At 38.4% G+C, this 19,020-nt stretch overlaps 1 protein-coding gene across 4 annotated transcripts in view; it reads right to left on the reverse strand.

The window, feature by feature from the left end:
- The window catches only part of LOC143229132 (uncharacterized), a 132,654-nt gene that overhangs the window by 88,420 nt on the left and 25,214 nt on the right, over window positions 1-19,020 (reverse strand). For all 4 annotated transcript variants that reach the window (XM_076461001.1, XM_076461003.1, XM_076461002.1 and 1 more), the window contains exon 5: window positions 15,207-15,327. In XM_076461001.1, coding sequence (XP_076317116.1) covers window positions 15,207-15,327 — 121 coding nt within the window. The remainder of the gene's footprint in view (window positions 1-15,206; window positions 15,328-19,020) is intronic.

Raw genomic sequence — 19,020 nt, forward strand, 5'->3', positions numbered from 1 at the left:
AAATATACAGCTGGCAGTTTTAGCCATAAAAGATGTAAAGAACTTTTGGTACTAGTTCATATCAAGAATCAAAACTGTGTTGCCAAGGAGGTGAGATAACACTTTGTCTTCCACAAAAGTTACATCCACTTCTTCTCTATGAATCATCCAGTACAAAAGCTAAATAATGAATGTGTAAAACTTTGTCAAATTCTGTCAAAACATCATTGAAGCAAAAGTGAAATCAAATACCCATTTCCACTCTAGGCTTCAGCCAATATAAAAAAGGAGCTAGAAAAATAATGCAAACAACTTTGTCAAATTCTGTCAGAAAATTATTGAAGCAAAACTTCTGAAAGACAATGTATACATCAAAGCAAAGGCAAAACAGCTTCTGCACACAATACTTGGAATCTGAAAAAAATACCAACAGGTCAAGTATCCACAGATAGTTTCTGAGAGTGAACAGATGAATGAGATCAAATTTGTGTTTATCAACAATTTACTTGTAGAATAGATTGTCAGTGATTTCAGTTTCAACAGCTTTGACATTAGAATCTGAAACTGATGATACTAAATGTCAACGAGACACTCACTAAGAAAACAAAAGAGAGAGAGAATTCATACATTGTCATTAAATAAAAGAGAGTGCTTTAACAGACTGCTTCACTACAGCCTTTTTTGTTGAAGCAGGAGATCCAGTTACTTGATCTTCTGCAACCACCAGATCATGAGCATGTGCTAACTATTGCACAAGACACTATTTACTTTGCAAATGAAGTCAAAAAAGTAATGTCAAGTATTCATCACTAGCTATGGTATTCAGAAATGAATGGTTCAATCCAACTCAAAATATTATTAATGGTTTTGGCAATTCCACTTCTCACAGATATGTTTGAGATCATGACATTGCATTAGCATTTACGAAATTTTATACAGGATCAACTTGCTAAAATCCTGCTCAGTTTTTTCACTACACGTGTGTGAGGCAACTGTGATTTTGGAGAGGATACTCCTTCAGATCAGGGCACAAAAAACTGTACCAATGAAATTGTAATACAGAGTGAAAAAAATACAAACATAAAATCTGCTCATGAAAAAGGGAAAAATTTGGTTGTTTGATATTCTTTGGTGAAAAGCAACTAGACCATGTGTCAAACAACTGGTAAAAATGCTGAAACAATAATTACATAAAATGTAAAAAGAAAACAAGGTGAAAGATAAACATTTCTCAAAAGTCAAGTAAAAAAAAAAACTTAGAGCTAAGTAAGCCAACAACCCATAAAAATCTAAACACAAAATCAAACTGAACAGTGTCAGTATTGTTATTAGCACTGTGCAATGTCAGGGGGTAACCACCACTCTGCAAAAAATGTTGATACAGTTCACAGTCATAATGACAACACAAAAGCAAAACATGAGCAATTATCATTTGAGTATTACAAAGGCCATATAGATATCCTATGCCTGTTACTAAGCTTTCAATGCCTGCTGGTAGACAGGAATCCACCATAGACAAATATACTTTAGAAAATGTGTCAAGGTTTTGGATATAGAATAAACAGCTTCTTGAATAAGTTACTGCTTCCATGAAGTCATTAACAAATGGAAGATTAATAAGAGTTGGATCAAGTTCCAAGAGAGCCAGTTAGCTTCCTCCCATGAGTTGGGAAGAAAAGACTGCATTCAGACTCTCTCAAAACAATGGAAAAACAATCACTGCCAATCCCCTGAGTGTTAACACTTATAGGTTGGTTGAATTGGAGTTTTATTGAACAAACAAGCTTGGTTATCTGCACCAATATTCTGGTAAAAAGTTAAAATTAAAGTAAATTTAGTAAAATTCATAAAAGGAAATTAACATAAAAAACAAAAAACAAACACAAATAGCATTAAAACCAATGTTTACATCTATTCTACAGTGGTAAGAGAAAAACTAGAGTAATACAAATTGTAAAGGACTTTCTGTAGGATAATTGTAATTATCATAACTTGCCAGGAAGACTAACAGGTAAATTCAAAAACTACCATCAGTCACTTGAAGTTGGCCTTTCCCATCCTGGTTTCAAGTTATTTTACGTTACGGCCATTTTCTAACTTCAAATCAAACTAGATGGACTTTGATTCTTAAAATGGAATCACATTAAAAAGGTCTAATTTATAAATTAAAAAATGTAAATATCATTAAAAACATTAATGGCCTTCAAAAACCTAAAAACCTTTCCAAGGTGGACAGTGTCAACATCACCAATAACACTGTCTAATGTTACGGAGAAACCTTGCAAGAGAACATGTTTAAAATGGTGTCATCGGCAAAAGAGTAAAACGTGGCTCACTGTGACCTGAGTGTTACACAGACAACACATTGGTGCATCAGTCTCAGGTAAAAGAAAATAATGAGTTAAAAAAACTGAACTATGCATAATCTAGTTAGAACAACTTCCTTTTTCCGATCCTTACAGAAGCAAGACAGCCAAAGTCCAGTATAGGATCTTATTTGGTAAAGTTTGTATTCATGCTTCTCACTCCAAGTCGATTGCCAACTGGCATGGAGATGAGCCTTGAATACAGGACCAAAGTCCATGTATGGAACAGGCACAGCAGTGACAATGCCAGAACAGATAGATTTAGCTGTAGTGTGAGAGAGCTCGTTCCTGCAAATACCAACATAGCCCGGTATCCTGAAAAACTGGATAGAAGTAGATGTTAAAGGGAAATGAGCCAGTCAATTTTGAATATCGATGAAAACAGGGTTTGAACTAACGTGAGGCAATTCCAGGCCCAGCAGAGAACTAAGCGAGTCAGTATAAATAGTGCGGTTTGAGTACTGCTTAGCCTCTATGTGATCCAGGGAAAGAGAAATGGCGTACAGTTCAGCAGAACACAAAAGTCATAGAAGGGATTCTGTGCGCAACTACCGAACCATAACAAATCATGGCATAGTCAATAAAGTCACCTGATTTTCAACCATCTGAATAAATAGGAATAGAAGGATGGTTTGAAAGATGTTCAGCAAATAACAGACAGTATTTCCAATTAAGAGTGTCTGCTTTTCTCAGATAACTTAAGGAGATATCACATTTGGGGATTGTAAGAAGTCATGGTGGGATGGGCTGACCAGTGAATACAGCAATGTTATCCAAGGTCAGACCCAATTCATCCAACTGCACCTGGATACGAAGGCCAAAAGGACCAATGGCAGATCGTCTGTTCTGAAAAATATGGCCGACCAAGAAAGGAAAACAGAACCCAAGGTGGCATGCTCCGGTAAGGAACAAAGTTGCAAAGCATATAGTAAAGACAGTTACAAATGGCATAGGTGCAAAAAGGGTTCATGAGACTATGTATAAGCCCTGAACTGTAAAAGGGCACAGCCAAAGTCCTTGATGATGAATGGGGTCCAGCAGAGCCATAGACCAGTGATCCACAGTTGAGTTTCAATCGAATAAGAGCACAATACATTTTTAGCATAGAACATCAATCCATTCCCCAAATGGTGGAAGAGAAGACAGGGAGGATGTCCAGTGTTCTTGTAGGTTTGACCCATAGCTGCTTGATGTGTGGTATAAAGTTCAGCTTACAGTCAAAGATAACCCTAGAGAACTTTTTCTCAGGAAACACAGGCAGCACATTTTCACCAATATAGTTCAGGATCAGGGTGAATACTCCGTTGGTGGCAAAAGTGCATGCAAATGGTTTTAGAGAGAGATGTTAAAGCCATTTGCTGTGGTCAACTTCAGTAAGCAATTGAGGGCAGCCTATAGCTGCCGCTCGATATACCTCATGTTCAACGACTGGCACATGATGTAAAAATCATCGATACAGAACCCGTTTGCAACAGTAAAAGGGAGTTGTTCAGTGATGGCATTAATCTTTATACTGAAGAGTGTGACCCTCAAAACATAGCCCTGTGGGACACCAAGTTCCTGTAGAAAAAAAACTGGAAAGTGTTGAACCCACATGAACTTTAAAACTCCTGTCCATTAAGAAGCTAACAAAAATGGGCAAATAGCCACATAACCCATACATATGGAAATATCACAACATGCCATACCTCCATGTTGTATCGTAAGTCTTCTCAATGTCAAAGAATATTGATACAAAATATTGTTGTTTAAAAAAGGCTTCTCTGATTGACATTTCAAGTTGAATCAGGTGGTCCATTGTTGAGTGATCTTGTTGGAACCCACACTGGGTGGGCAAGAGAATGTTGTTTGATTTAAGGAACCAAACAAGACAAGCATTAACCATCCTCTCTAAGGTCTTACAGAAACAGCTCATCAATTGGGCCATAGTTTGAAGGCATCAGGAAAAACATTCTCCTGCTAGATCCAGTTACAAACAATCAGAAGAATAGCAAAAGAAGCAGGATATAGATGGTACAGCATTTCTTAGGGTGCATCATCAAGTCCAACTGATGTACTGCTAAACTGATGAAAACCCAGTGTGAGTTCCACCAGTATAAAGGGACAATTATAGTCACACAGACAACTAGCTTGAAAGGAAAGAGGTGATTGCTCTGCCCAAGTCTTGATGGCCAAGAAGGTAGAGGAAGAGGCAGAAGTGCTAGATACCCGAGAAAAGGTTTAACCTAGAGTTTTGGCAATGCTCTCGGTATCAGTTACTTCTTGGCAATTGGAGAGCAAGATCGAGAGGGGGACAATTATATTGCCCACTGACCTTTCGAATCTTGTCCCATTTGACTCTGGAACTGGTGGTAGAAAATATGCTGTTTGTGAACACAATACAAGATTCCTTCTGGCTTTGACATCTTACCCACCAAGCAGGAGCACAGGCCTGCTGGAAAGCAGTGCAGTGCAAGAGTGTGGGATACCTATGAAAAGTATCTCAGGCCCGTTTTTGAGCATTCCATGCCATATGACAGGCAGGATTCCACCATGAAATGTTGAGGTTTTAGGAATACATTGAGCAGCTGGTTGTATAATACAGTCTGTCACTACTGCTACACAGTTGTGTATTGATGGCTTACAGACGATGGCAGGATCAAGTTCTGCAAAAGCAGTGAAAGAAAGCCAGTTTGCTTGATCCACCTTTCACCTGGGGACACAGGTCGTGTGGCATCGATCACGGCTAGTCTCTCAAAATTATAGGAAAATAATCACTGCCTTGTGGATTATTGTCAACCCTCCATGAAAAATGAGAGAATAGTGAAGGGATGCAAACTGAAAGATCAATAGCAGTAAAGGACTAACTTGGTTATAAAAATAAGTAGAACTGTTACTGAAAAGAGAAAGGTTGTGATCAGAGAGCATACAATCAATGGAGCAACACTCCTGCTACCAATATCGGCACTTCCCCAGAGGAGATGATGTCCATTAAAGACCCCAAAAATCAAAGAGAGATGGCAGCTGTTCAATGAGAGTATCAAGATCTGATTGATCATAGCTCTCTCCAGGTGACAGGTAAAGAGAACAAACAGCAATGGTATGACAAAAAAAAAACACAGATGGCTATGGCCTCCTAGGGTGTGTCGAGTGGCAAAGACAGGATGGGCACATGCTGATCAACCAACAGTGCCACTCCTCCATGCACTTGTCCGTCACACAGCCTGTCATTTCTGTACAAAGAAAAGTGTCGAAATAGTGACTGTATCGGCAAGATTGATAAGTGTTTCCTGTAAAAAAAGACATACAGGATGGTAGGAAGAAATTAGTATTTCGATGTCATCCAGATTAGAATGTAAACCTTGACAGTTCCATTGTATCAAGGTGGCTATTTTTATTTATGTGTAGGTGAATAGGGTGGAGAACCCTTCTGTTTTAGACCACGTCTTTTTCCTTTACTGTCCTTACTTGGAGGACTATCAACCTTCATCGATCCTGCCCTGGGTTGATTGGGCAGGTCTTTGCTGTTGGATTGATCGATTGATTTAGTGTTTTATGGCACAAAGCAACTAGGTTATTTGAGCCAAACGTCCTGCAAAAGGTAAAAAATTAAATGTAGTAAAATACAGAAAAAAAAATGAATGTAAAACAAAACATCATTGAAAAACAGAAAAAGCATAAAACCAATGTTGACACCTAGTTTACAATGGTAAGAGAGAAAGCAGAGTAAAAGAAGTTGTAAAGTACTTTCTCTAGCACAATGATAATGATCATAACCTGCCAGGAAGACTAACAGGTAAGTTCAAGAACCACTGTCAGTCACCTGAAGTTGGCCTTTCCAGTCCTGGTTCTGGGTTATGTGTCACAGCAGTCATTATCAAAATGTAAAATAATAGAAGTTTTAAAAGACATATAGCAAAATCGTAATAATGAGTAACCAAATGTCCAGTAAAAAGGTAAAAGTAAAGTAAATGTAGTAAAATTTGTAAAAGTAAAAGAAGATAAAAACAAAACAGCAATTAAATACAGAAAATTGCATAAAACCAATGTTGACATCCAATCTACAAAGTTGTAAAGAATTTCTGTAGCAGAATGGTAATAATCATAACCCACCAGGAAGACTAACAGGCAAGTACAGGACCACCGTCAGTCACCTGAAGTTGGTCTTTCCAGTCCTGGTTCCAGGTTATGTGTCATTATGGCCAGTACCAAAGTGTAAAGTAATAAAAGTTTAAAAGACATGCAGCAAAATTGGAATAACAACTCGCCAGGAACGACTAACGGGTAGTTCAAACAGCAGCGTTAGTCATCTGAAGTTGGCCTTTCCAGTCCTGGTGTCAAGTTATTTAATGTTCTGGCCATTTTACAATTTCAAATTGAACTAGAGAAATTGAAACTTTGAAAAGGGAACCACAATTAAAAAAGTGTAATGAATAAATATCCAACACTTAAATGAGATTAAAAAGATTAAGGGCCATTAAAAAACTAAACTCTTCATCAAAATGGGCAGTGTCACCATCACCAATAACACTGTCCAATGTGACAGATAAACCCTGGGAAAAAACATGTTTAAAATAGTGCCATCGTTGAGAGTCGTAACAATGGCAAGAAAGTAAAATGTGGCTAACAGTGATTTGAGTGTTACACAAACTACACACTGGTGCAACAGTTCTAGATAAAAGAAAACGATGAGTTAAAAAACTGTGACCAATGCGTAGTCTAGTTAGAACAACTTCCTCCTTCCGAACCTTATGGAAGCCAGATGGCCAAAGCCCAATAAAGGGTTTTATTTGGAAAAGCTTGTTGTTGCATTGCTCACTCCAAGTGGACTGCCAGCTGGCATGGAGCCAAGCCTTGAATACAGGACCATAGTCCATGTACAGAACAGGCACAGTGATAATAGTGCCAGAGCAGATAGATTTAGCTGCCGTGTCTGCAAGCTCGTTCCCTTGAATACCAACATGGCCTGGTATCCAGAAAAACTGGATAGAAGTAGCAGTTAATGAGAAATGGACCAGTCGGTTTTGAATATCAGCGAGAACAGAGTGTGAGCCAACATGTAGTGATTCCAACGCCAGTAGAGAACTAAGCGAGTCAGTATAAATAGTGCAGTTGGAGTACTGCTCAGCTTCAATATGATCCAGGGCAAGAGATATGACGTACAATTCAGCAGTGAACACAGAAGCTGTAGAGGGGGTTCTGCACGCAACCACCAAACCGCAGCAAACCATGGCAAAGCCCACTGAATTACCTGATTTGGAACGGAAGGATTGTTTGAAAGATGTACATTAAATAAAAGACGGTACTTCCAATCTGGAGTATCTGCCTTTTTCAGATGACTGAAAGAAAGGTCACATTTGGGGGCTGTAATAAGCCATGGTGGGATGAGCTGACCTATGGATTCTGCAATGTTATCTAAAAACAGACCCAATTCATCCAACTGCATCTGGATGCGAAGGCCAAAAGGAGCAATGGCAGATCGTCTGTTCTGAAAAAGTACGACCCACTGAGGAAGGAAAACACATCCCCAGGTGGGATGCTTTGGTAAGGAACGAAGTTTCAAAGAATATGGTAAAGATAGTTGCAAAAGGCAAAGGTGCAGAGAAGGTTCATGAGATTCAATGTATAAGCTTTGAACTGGAGTGGTGCGGAAAGTCCCAGTGCAGAGTTGAAGTCCTTGGTGATGAATGGGGTCCAGTATCTTTAAGGCCGAGGGTCTGGCAGAGCCATAGACCATTGATCCATACTCGAGTTTTGATCAAATAAGAGCACGATATACCTTTAACACAGATCATCGATCTGCTCCCCAACTGGCAGTAGAGAGGACACGGAGGATGTTCAGTGCTCTTGTGCGTTTGACCCATAGCTGCTTTAAGTGTGGTATAAAGGTCAGCTGACGGTCAAAGATAAGCCCCAAGAACTTGGTCTCAGGGACCACTGGCGGCAAAACTTCACTGATATGAAGTTCAAAATCAGGGTGAATACCCCATTGGCAGCAAAAGTGCATGCAAACAGTTTTAGAGAAAAAAAGTTAGAGCTGTTCACCATAGTCCACTGCAGTACACGATTGGGGGCAGTTTGTAGTTGCCCCTCAATATATCTCATGTTCGACGACTGACACAAGATGTGAAAGTCATCGACATACAGCCCATTCGCAACAGTGAGAGGGAGTTGTTCAGTGATGGCATTTATCTTTATACTGAAAAGTGTGACACTCAAAACACAGCCCTGAGGGACTCCAAGTTCCTCTACAAAAGAACAGGAAAGTGTCGAACCCACACGAACTTGGAATCTCCTGTCCATTAAAATTTTTTAATAAACATGGGTAAATGGCTACGTAACCCCTATGTATGGAGGTCTCGCAAAATGACATTCCTCCATGTTGTGTCATAAGCCTTCTCAATGTCAAAGAATATTGACACAATATGTTGGCATTTGAGAAAGGCTTCTCTGATTGATGTTTCAAGTTGAATTAGATGGTTTGTGGTAAAGTGCTGTTGTCAGAAACCACACTGGGTGGGCGAGAGGAGGTTGTTTGATTCGAGGAACCAAACAAGATGAGTATCAACCATCCTTTCTAAAATCTTACAGAGACAGCGCATCAAAGCAATTGGACGGTAGTTAAGGAATCTTGGGATCTTTCCCTGGCTCAGAGAAAGGTAAAATAATAGCCTGGTGCTAGGCATCAGGAAAAACATTCTTCTGCCAGATCCTGTTAAAGACAATTAGAAGGACATCAAGAGAAGCAGGAGATAGATGGTGCAGCATGTCATAGTGTAAATCATCAGGTCCAACAGATGTACTGCCAGACCAATGAAGGACCATTTTCAGTTCCACCAGTGTAAAGGGACAATTATAGTCAAAGAGACAATCAGTTTGAAAGGAAAGACATGAACGTTCTGCCCGAGTCTTGATACCTGGCAAAAGCTTTCACCCAGAGTATCAGCGATGCTCCAGACATCAGCCACCTCCTGACCATCAGAGAGTAAGATCGAGGGGGGGACAGAATTGTAGTGCCCACTGACCTTTCAAATCCTGTCCCATATGACCTTGGAACTGGTGGTAGAAGATATGCTAGTTGTGAACTTAATCCAAGATTCCTTCTGGCTTTGACGTCTTACGGGCCCGTTGGAAAGCGACGAGGTTCGAAAGTGTGGGATATCTATGAAATGTATCCCAGGCCCGGTTTTGAGCCTTCCGTGCTAAGTGGCAAGCAGGATTCCACCACAGACGAGGATAACATGGAAAACGTGTCGAGATTTTAGGAATACACTGAGCAGCTGCTTGTATAATACAGCCAGTTACCACTGCCACACAGTCGTCTATTGATGGCTGATTCACGATGGCAGGATCAAGTTCTGCAAGAGCAGTGAAAGTGCACCAGTCTGCCTGATCCAGCTTCCACCAGGGCACGCAGGTAGGGTGGCATCGACCACGGCCAGTCTCTCTCAAAAGTATAGGAAAATGATCACTGCCTGGCGGATAATTGTCAACCCTCCATGAAAAATGGGAGAATAATGAAGGAGAGCAAACTGAGAGATCAATAGCGATAAAGGACTGACTAGGAGCATGAAAATAAGTGGAAGAACTAGCATTGAAAAGAGAAAGATTGTGATCAGAGAGCATACTCTCTACAGAGCGACCCCTCCCATCAATAACAGCACTTCCCCATTGGGGATGATGTCTATTAAAGTCCCCCAGGAGTAGAAAGGGAGACGGCAACTGTTCAACGAGAGCAACAAGGTCTGATTGATCATATGTCTCAGGTAGAGAGGACAAACAGTGATGGTATGACCCAAAACACGGATGGGTTTGGGTGTGTTTGAGTGACAAAGACAGGGTGGGCACATGCTGATCAACCAATAGTGCCACCCCTCCATGTACTCGTCCATCACACAGCCTGTCATTTCTGTACAGAGAAAACTGCCAAATGGTGACAGTATCAGCAAGTTTTAGAAATGTTTCTTGTAAGGAAAGACACATGGGATGGTAGGAAGCAATCAGTGTTTTGATATCATCCAGATTAGAATGTAAACCTTGAAAGTTCCATTGTATCAAGGTGGCCATTTTTAATGACGGGTAGGCAAAGTGGCTGGAGAACCCTTCTGTGTACGACAACGTCTTTTTCCTTACTGTCCTTAGTCGGAGGAGGTATATCAACCTCCACGGATCCTGCCCTGGGTCGATTGGGCAGGTCTTTGCAATTGGAAGGGGATTCCAGTGACTGAGGATGCAAACGAATGATTGTTTTGCCTCTTGGGGTGGGAGAAAAAGATGTATCAGAAGAAATGCTTGTATTTGAAACTGAAGGATGTGGATCTTGAGGTTTGTTGGAATGTATGGGAGGAACAGAGATGGGTGTGGAAGTCGATTCATCAACCTTTTTAACCATGGAGGTCAAAAGGCTTTTCATTTGTTTTGAAAACGATTCTCTTAGAGGCACAGAGAGATCTGTCTGCACTCCCACTGTAGTTGCGAAATGCAGTGCAGCAGCATATGTCCGAGATGGAGTGGTGGGCAGCAATTTCTGAACCTCAGGATAACTAATGTTATGAGTTGTTTTCAAACGCTGCACCTCTTTTTCCTCCAACCATTTTGGGCAAGAACGAAAGTAGGAAGGGTAAGATCCATTGCAGTTGATGCAATGTGGGTCCATGTCACATTCATAGGCATTGTGGTCCTTGCCACCGCAAGGAGCACATCAGGAAATCACGACATGATGTCTGTGTGTTGCCAAACCTCTGACATTGGAAACATCGGATTGGGTTTGGAATGTATGGCCGTAGCCTGCAAATTAGATAACCTGCCTTGATGGTGGCAGGTGCACGTGATGATGTAAATGTCAAAACGAGGGTATTTGTTGGCAGTGTAACTCCATCTTTGCGAGTGGAGATGTGCCTCACTGCAGAAACTCCTTGAGTGGAGAGACCAGCAAGGATCTCTGACTTGGGGACATTCTTCAAATCCCTCTCAACAATAACTCCTCGTTATGAATTCAAGGTAGCATAAGGGTAACCTCAATAGATATATCCCCAATTTCCATTGAATTCAAGAGGAGTTCACTCCGGTGGGTTGTGGATGTTTCAACTAATGTCTCCAGATCGAAGCTTCTTTACTGACTTTGGAGAGCCAGCAACACCCTGTTGTCCCTTCTGAATAAAAAAGGGAGATAATTGCCCTTAAGGTTTTTCTGAAAGAGAATGTAATATTAGAAAATGAGGTACGTGTGTTACAGATGTCAAAGATTGCTGCTCAGAGTCTTCAAGACGTGGTCGCTTACCTATTGACTATTCACCATTTTATTTAAATTTTTTAAAGGAGGATCCATAGGAATAAAGAAAAATTTCAGTACCCATTGACCCCACCCACCATGGAGTCTTACGAGGGAACGCACTACAATGTCATGCAAGGACAATGCAGCAAGACCAGGATTTCGTGAGCACTATACCCAAACACCAGCATCAGGCACAATGTCCACAACACCCGTTGAGAACTTCCAACACTGGTACTTGGTTGAATATAGCCCAAGTGGACTAGCCGATTGACCCAAGGGGGGCCACCCAAAGGCTGCCCGTCTACAGGAATTCAAGGCCAAATTGGTGTGTTAGGGTTGGACCCCTCAACCACCAGGATCTTCTCCTCCCCTTCACGGGTCGATACACACGGCAAACACGTGGGTGGATGTTTAGATCCCAGAGAAGGTAACCAGACAGAACAGAACTTTCCCTGGGAGGTCTCCTCACCACGTACAGGAATCCACACCAAGGGGTTGCTGTTGGAAGAGAATTCCAGTGAATGAGGACGTGAAGGAATGATTGTTTTGCATCTTGATGTGGGAAAAGAAGATGTACCTGAGGAAATACCCATACATGGAACGAAAAAAGTGGATCTTGGGATTTGCTGGAATGTATGTTAGGGACAGAGATGGGTGTTGAAGTTAATTCATCAACTTTTTTAACCACTGAGGTAAAAAAACTTTTCATTTGGTTTGAGAACAATCTGTCTGCACTCCCACTGTAGTAGTGGAACAATGTGCAGCAGCATATGTCCAAGATGAAGCGGTGGAGAGCGACTTTCGAGCCTTAGGATAATTAATGTAATAAATCGTTTTCATTCACTGCACTTCTTTTTCTTGCAACTAGTTAGAGCAAGAACAAAAGTAGGATGGGTGAAAGCCATTGCGATTGACACAATGAGAATCTGTTTAACACTCATAGGCATAGCGGTCTTTGCCACCATAACGTGCACACGTCAAGGAACTGTGACATGAAGTCTTCATGTGATGAAACCACTGACACTGGAAATATATGAGAGGGTTTAGAATGTATAACCATAACATGCAATTAAGATAACCTGCCTTGATAGTGGCAGGTGGATGTGGTGATGTAAATGTCTGAATGAGGATATTGGTCAGCATCGTAATTCCATCTTTGTGAGTGGAGATACGCCTCTGCAGAAACTCCATGAGTGGAGAAACCAGCAAAAATCTCTGACTCAAGGATGTCCGTCTAATCCCTCTCAACAATGACTCCTCGTGAAGAATTCAAGGTAGCATGGGGTGTAACCTCAATAGGTATATTCCCAATCACCTTTGAATGCAAGAAGAGTTCCCTGTGTTGAGATGTGGATGTTTCCACCAATATGTCACCAGACAAAGCTTCTTTACTGACTTTGGAGAGCCAGCAAGTCCCTCTAGTGCCTTCTGAAAGAAAAAGGGAGACATTTGCCCTAAAGATTTGTCTGAAAGAGAATGTAGTATAAGCAAATGAGGTACAACAGGTGTTACAGATGTTGAAGATTGCTGCTCAGAATCTTCAAGATATAGTCGTTTACCTATGGACTGTTTTTTGACTACTTTGAGTTTTTTTCTTGGAGGATCCATAAAAAAAAGGAATATTTCAGTGCCCACTGACCCCATCCACCATGGAGCCCTATGAAGGGACACATTACAATGCCAAACAAGGACACTGCAGCAACAACAGGACTTTGCGAGTACTATACCCAAATGCCAGCATCAGATACACCTGTTGAGAACATTCAACACTGGTACTTGGTTGACCCTAACCCAAGTGGACCAGCCGACTGACCTTACGGGGGCCCACCCCAAGGCTGTCTGTCTACAGGAATTCAAGGCCATAGTCGTGTGTTAGGGTTCGACTCCTCAACCACCAGGATCCTCTCCTCCCCTTCACAGGTCACCACACATGTCAAACATGTGGGTGGATGTTTAAATCCCAGAGGAGGTAAACTGAAAGAACAGAACCTTCCCTGGGAGTATCCCTCACCATGTACAGGAATCCACACTGAGAGGGACACTTGTGGTGTCATGGCCTTTGCCACACAAAAAACTATGACAAAATACATTAAAATGTTCAAACTGCTGACACTGTTGTGCTAGAGACAAGTATAAAGAACTGACCAATTGCATATATTCTAGTTTCAGTTTACCCAACACATGGGATGTAGTACTTTTTGCATTCACCAGCAAACAGAAAGTACCTCCCACTAACTTCACCGGTTTTCCAGTTCTTTCAAAAATCCAAAGGTATCTTCAGTCACATATTCCATACAATTATCTAATAAGGCATTTTAGAAGGTCCATATAGTCTTTACTATTTACCTTGACTGACAGCCAAGAGAATGTTTACATGAAAGATCGACATACAAGAGATGTCATTTGGTGCCTCATTTCACATACTTGCAGTCACTTGTACGTACATTATCAAAAGGCCTAAATTAATAGTATGGTTTTAAAATATTGTAAACATTCACATCTTTGTGTATGTGGGTCAAATATGTTTGGAGATACCACCCCTTAATAACAATTTGTGGAAAACACTGGTAAACTGACATTTACCCAGTGAATGTTGCACATGAATTAATGAGAAGCTGAGAAGGATTCTAGATTTAAACTTTTCACAACAACTAACAAAGAAATGATTTGTTGAAAAAGTGCTCATCAGAAATGTTCCAATAGTAGTATATGAAGAGGATATACTTCACTGTAGGGAAAGATGGGGCAAAATTTGATATTTGTCTATCCATCAGAGGTAACACAACTAAAACCTCACTCAGAATAAGCAAAGATGTCTCACTAACCCTTCCTGCCAGCTACCATTGTTAAGCCAAGGCCCCTCTATGCTGCCTTCTAATGAGGTAATAGGATATAAGTGATACTGTCCAAAGGAAATATGAATATTATATGTCTCAAAAGTGCTTAATCCCTTTTTGTACTCTCAACCTCTCCCTGCACTCTCCTGTAAATACTTTCAAAATCATGCAGTAACAAAAATCAGGCATTATTAAGCAGTCTGTTAGGGAGTTGCAATAATCCAGCCCTTTGTCATATTTCACTCTGCACTGCATTTAACAGTGTATTGTACATAGGCCCTACACTATGATAGGCTGTTTGCTCAACTTGAATAAAACATAAATGTGCAACATCTGAATGTGGGATCAGCTGAATTCTTTTATAGCCATACTTCATCCACATAATGTGCAACTTTCACAAGTTGTATCTTAATCCAATTTTTAAATGCAAATAGTATTCACAATTATTTTCACAAGTAAGTTTACTGTAAAAATGCATGTTTCAAAGTAACTCATATGAAATGTAAAAGAAATTTAACTAATCTGCTAATCTTACCACACACAGTTTTAAACAAAACCAACACATCTAATTTCTTTTAACTTGTCTTTCTTTGGGCACAATGGAATTTGCAACTCAGGCAAACATTATTAACTACAAATACTTTCAACTTCTCATTAATTTAAATGTATGTTTGCATTTATTAATAAAGAACATTAAATGCACAGCAAACCTTTTTCAGTCATGCAGATTGGGTTATACAGGTCACCTAGAGTAAAAATCTTTAAACTTACCATGGAGTGTTTTACTTGTGTTTGTACTGTTCAGACTATCCTCAGAGTAAAGAGACTGTGTTGAGTTGCAATGGGTAAAGTTGCAAAAAAGATCATTTGTTGCTATGCTATTATCAGAATCCTAGATATGAATGAAAGAAATGAAAAACATTAGAATTGTGAACAAGTTTCTCTATCAATACTTAGTTAATAAACCTTAAAAGACTAGCAATCAGGTTATAAATCTGAACTAATATGGATTTAATGTAACCAATCCAGTGTTATCATGCATCACATCTTTCTAAATATTTCAGCAAATCCAAATACAACTTCAATAGCAAACTAAAAAATGTGAGTGTTTATCCAACACGTATAATGTTCACACTTAAACCAATTACAGTCAGGAGATTTTATAAAGTAATTTCTACAACAAATATTGTTTTTTTCTCCAACTGGTTTTAACCTACCCATTTATAATTGAACATACAACACATATTAAACACATCACCTAACATTTGTTTTTTAGAAGACTGAGTTTCACAATATATTTTGTCTTTTTTATGGTTGACAAATAAATTTATAAAGATAAACCTGTTAAAAATAAGAAATATTTAAGTATTAAGGCTTACAAGTGAAATAAATACAGAAAAGAAAAACAAACTGTGAATAATGTTACTGACTGATTGAATAAATACCTACAGGGTGTTAGGAAAGTCACTGTGCACTTATATATGCATATGATTACAAAACTGTAGAGTGACTTTCCAAACACCCTGTATATACTTAAGAAAGGATGTTTCAAAACCTTTAATCAAATACATTGAAGTCCTCCAATTACTGCACATTGTGTGGTGGCACTGCAATAAAAGCAAAAATCTTTAAGGAGAGAAAAACTTTCCAAAACTTGCTCTGGAATGACATGATCCACCAGTTGTGTGTGTACACTGGTTGTTCATTCAACCCACTTAAGTATACTTTCATCTGGTAACATTTCAATATTGAAGCTTCTCGTCAGTGTATCTACATGAATACCTATGCATTAATACCTTTTCTTCTTGTTGGTGATAAATAATTGACTTTTAATTTTTTTTACTGCTGGACTTTCTTTCACAGAAGCTACTTATTCTGTGAATTTCTCCACAGATAAAGTAAACAAAAAGCTCAAGTCACCCTCATAACCTCACATTCCTGAGCTTATGAAATTTATAATTATTTTACTTTTGTTATATAACCTAAGAAATTTTTAATTTTTTACATTTTAGTTATTTTTCTTTAAAATATATAACAATAAATAAAAAACATTTAGCACTTACTCCAAATTCTAAGCCTTTTTATTTTTGAATGTCTGTCTAGATTTAGTCTTAACCATTTTCCATTAAACTCATTGTATAAAAAGTAATTCATTAAGCTCTTAAATAAGCATTTTTAGAACTTAAAAATAAAGCAGTCACTCAAATAAAATGTCCAAAACGTAATAACTTTTATCAGGCTTTTTAAGTAAGCTAAAAGTAATTAAAAAATCATTAATTGTACTGAATTGAAACAATTAACATAATGCCAACTGCACACCTAAAAAAACTAATAAGCTTGTGTAAGAGAAAACCTGATATTTCTATTGGCTATAAACATATTCATCATCATATATACATAAGGCATCTGGTGGGTTTAATATATTTACTGATTTCTCAGAGAGTTAAAATTTTTTGTTTGTAATCATGTACAGTTTGAATTTCCAAATGGTTGGAAACTATAACAGTCATATTATTCAACACTAAATCTAAAGGAGAAAATTCATTGTGCAGATACATCATGTAACACAGAGAAGCAAATGCAGAATTTTTTCAAATATTTCTTTATGAAAATAAACTTTATTAAATAATATAAAAAAGCTGAGTTATAAAACTAAATTTTGTTGCAAAGTTTATGGCAATACTTTAACAATATTGTACAATTAAATTTTAAATAAAACTTTATAAAACATACACTTTGACCTAGCTGTATGCTTGGAACTAAAATATAAATTTTGACAACAACAGGAGTATTACTTGGCAAGTAGTTTTCTTACTTTCTCTTCCAATAATTACACTGTGTTCTGCAGCCTTACTAAGAATAACTTTGTGGCCAAAAGTTCAGTAACAATAAGTGTGCACAGAAAGTCTGTTTTTGTTTCTTCAACTAATTTTCCAAGAGATATTTAAATTGACATTACTGTAAATATTTTGATTAATGAACGTACATCACTTGGCCTAAGATGAAAATCATAACAGTGGTCAAGAATTATTTTTTTTATATATTTTCTGTATTTACTTTAGAATGTGCTGCAAATTCTGTTTAGTATACACCTTACTTCAAACTGTTTTCAAGTTATCAATGCTGTAAATAAACTATTAGCTTCCAGCAAGACCACAAAAATTGTGATGTTTTTTGTTTCTATAACTAACTGTCCATGTATAGGCTTGTTCATTTTGACTAACCTTTTAACAATATAATAATAAAATTTTGCTAGCTTACCTCATTAAAAAGATGTACATATACATATGGATAAGATAAATAATATAACAACCAGATGTACATCCTCAAGGTCCACTTTATATTTTGTAATGTAATAACCACCACTTTTCTGTTATTTTTTCCTGCTAGTCTTCCTCATTAAAAAGATGTGCATGTGTGCACGCACATGAATAAGATATGTAATAATACCTAGGTGCACACACTCAGGGTACACTGTATTTTGTAATACAAGGACCCATTCCTTTTCTATGCCATTTTTAGCTGGCTTGCCTCATTAAAAAGATGTGCATTTATGTGGATAAATAAAAATACCCAGGTTCAAACCCAAGGGACATGTAGTACAAATGCAAAATTTCATGTTTCTAGATTCATACCTCTAAAAGCTATGGAGGTTACAGTTATTTTCTATGCATTTTTGTGTGTTTTTTCTGCATAAAAAGATGCACACAAGCATATATAAGTAATAATACCCAGGTGCAAAACCACAGGGTCCACTTATTACGAGTGCAAGATTTCAGATTTCTAGGTTCTTTCCTCTTGGAGATAAGATGGTCATGCACACATAGACACACAAAAATGTGCTTGCCTAATTTCTATTTGTAGTATAATGAACCACTTTTCTCCTATGTGGTTTCTCACCAGCTTTCCTGATTAAAAAGATGTCCCTGCACACATACACATGGGTAAAATAAATAATAATATTCTTGTGCACATCCTTAGGGTTCACTTACTATAGATGCAAAATTTCAGGTCTATAGGTTCTTTTCTCTTGGATGGCAGTCATTTCTTTTTATGTGATTTTTTGGAAATAAAAAATTGAGCAAACACATAAATAAGTAAAGATATGTGGGTGCACACTTTCAGAGTCCAATTAATATGGGTGCAAAATTCCACTTTTCAAAGGTGTTTGCTCTTAGAGCTTCGATGGTAACATTTTTTCTGTGTGGTTTTCCACTCAGTATGCTTGCAAAAGTTCAGGTTTTTTCCTATTGAAGCTAAGGCAGTCACAAGAGCATGTCTGATTCCTATTTCTAATATAATGAAACACTTCTTTGCTATGTGGTATTTTTCAATAGCTCGTGTCATTAAAAAGATGTACATCCTTAGGGTTCACTTAGTATTGGTGCAAATTTTCAGATTTATATGTTCTTTCCTCTTAGCAGTCACATACACACACATCCCCTTTTATTATTATTATAGTTTTTACTAACATGTTTTTACACATTTCCTTTAGTAACAAGGCCCTTGCTTTTGTTTTAGCTTTTTATTTATGTTACACATTTTCACATAATAAAATATTCCTGGAGAACTTTGGACAATTTTC

Source organism: Tachypleus tridentatus, chromosome 10, assembly GCF_004210375.1.
Source record: "Tachypleus tridentatus isolate NWPU-2018 chromosome 10, ASM421037v1, whole genome shotgun sequence".
Lineage (NCBI taxonomy): Eukaryota > Metazoa > Arthropoda > Merostomata > Xiphosura > Limulidae > Tachypleus > Tachypleus tridentatus.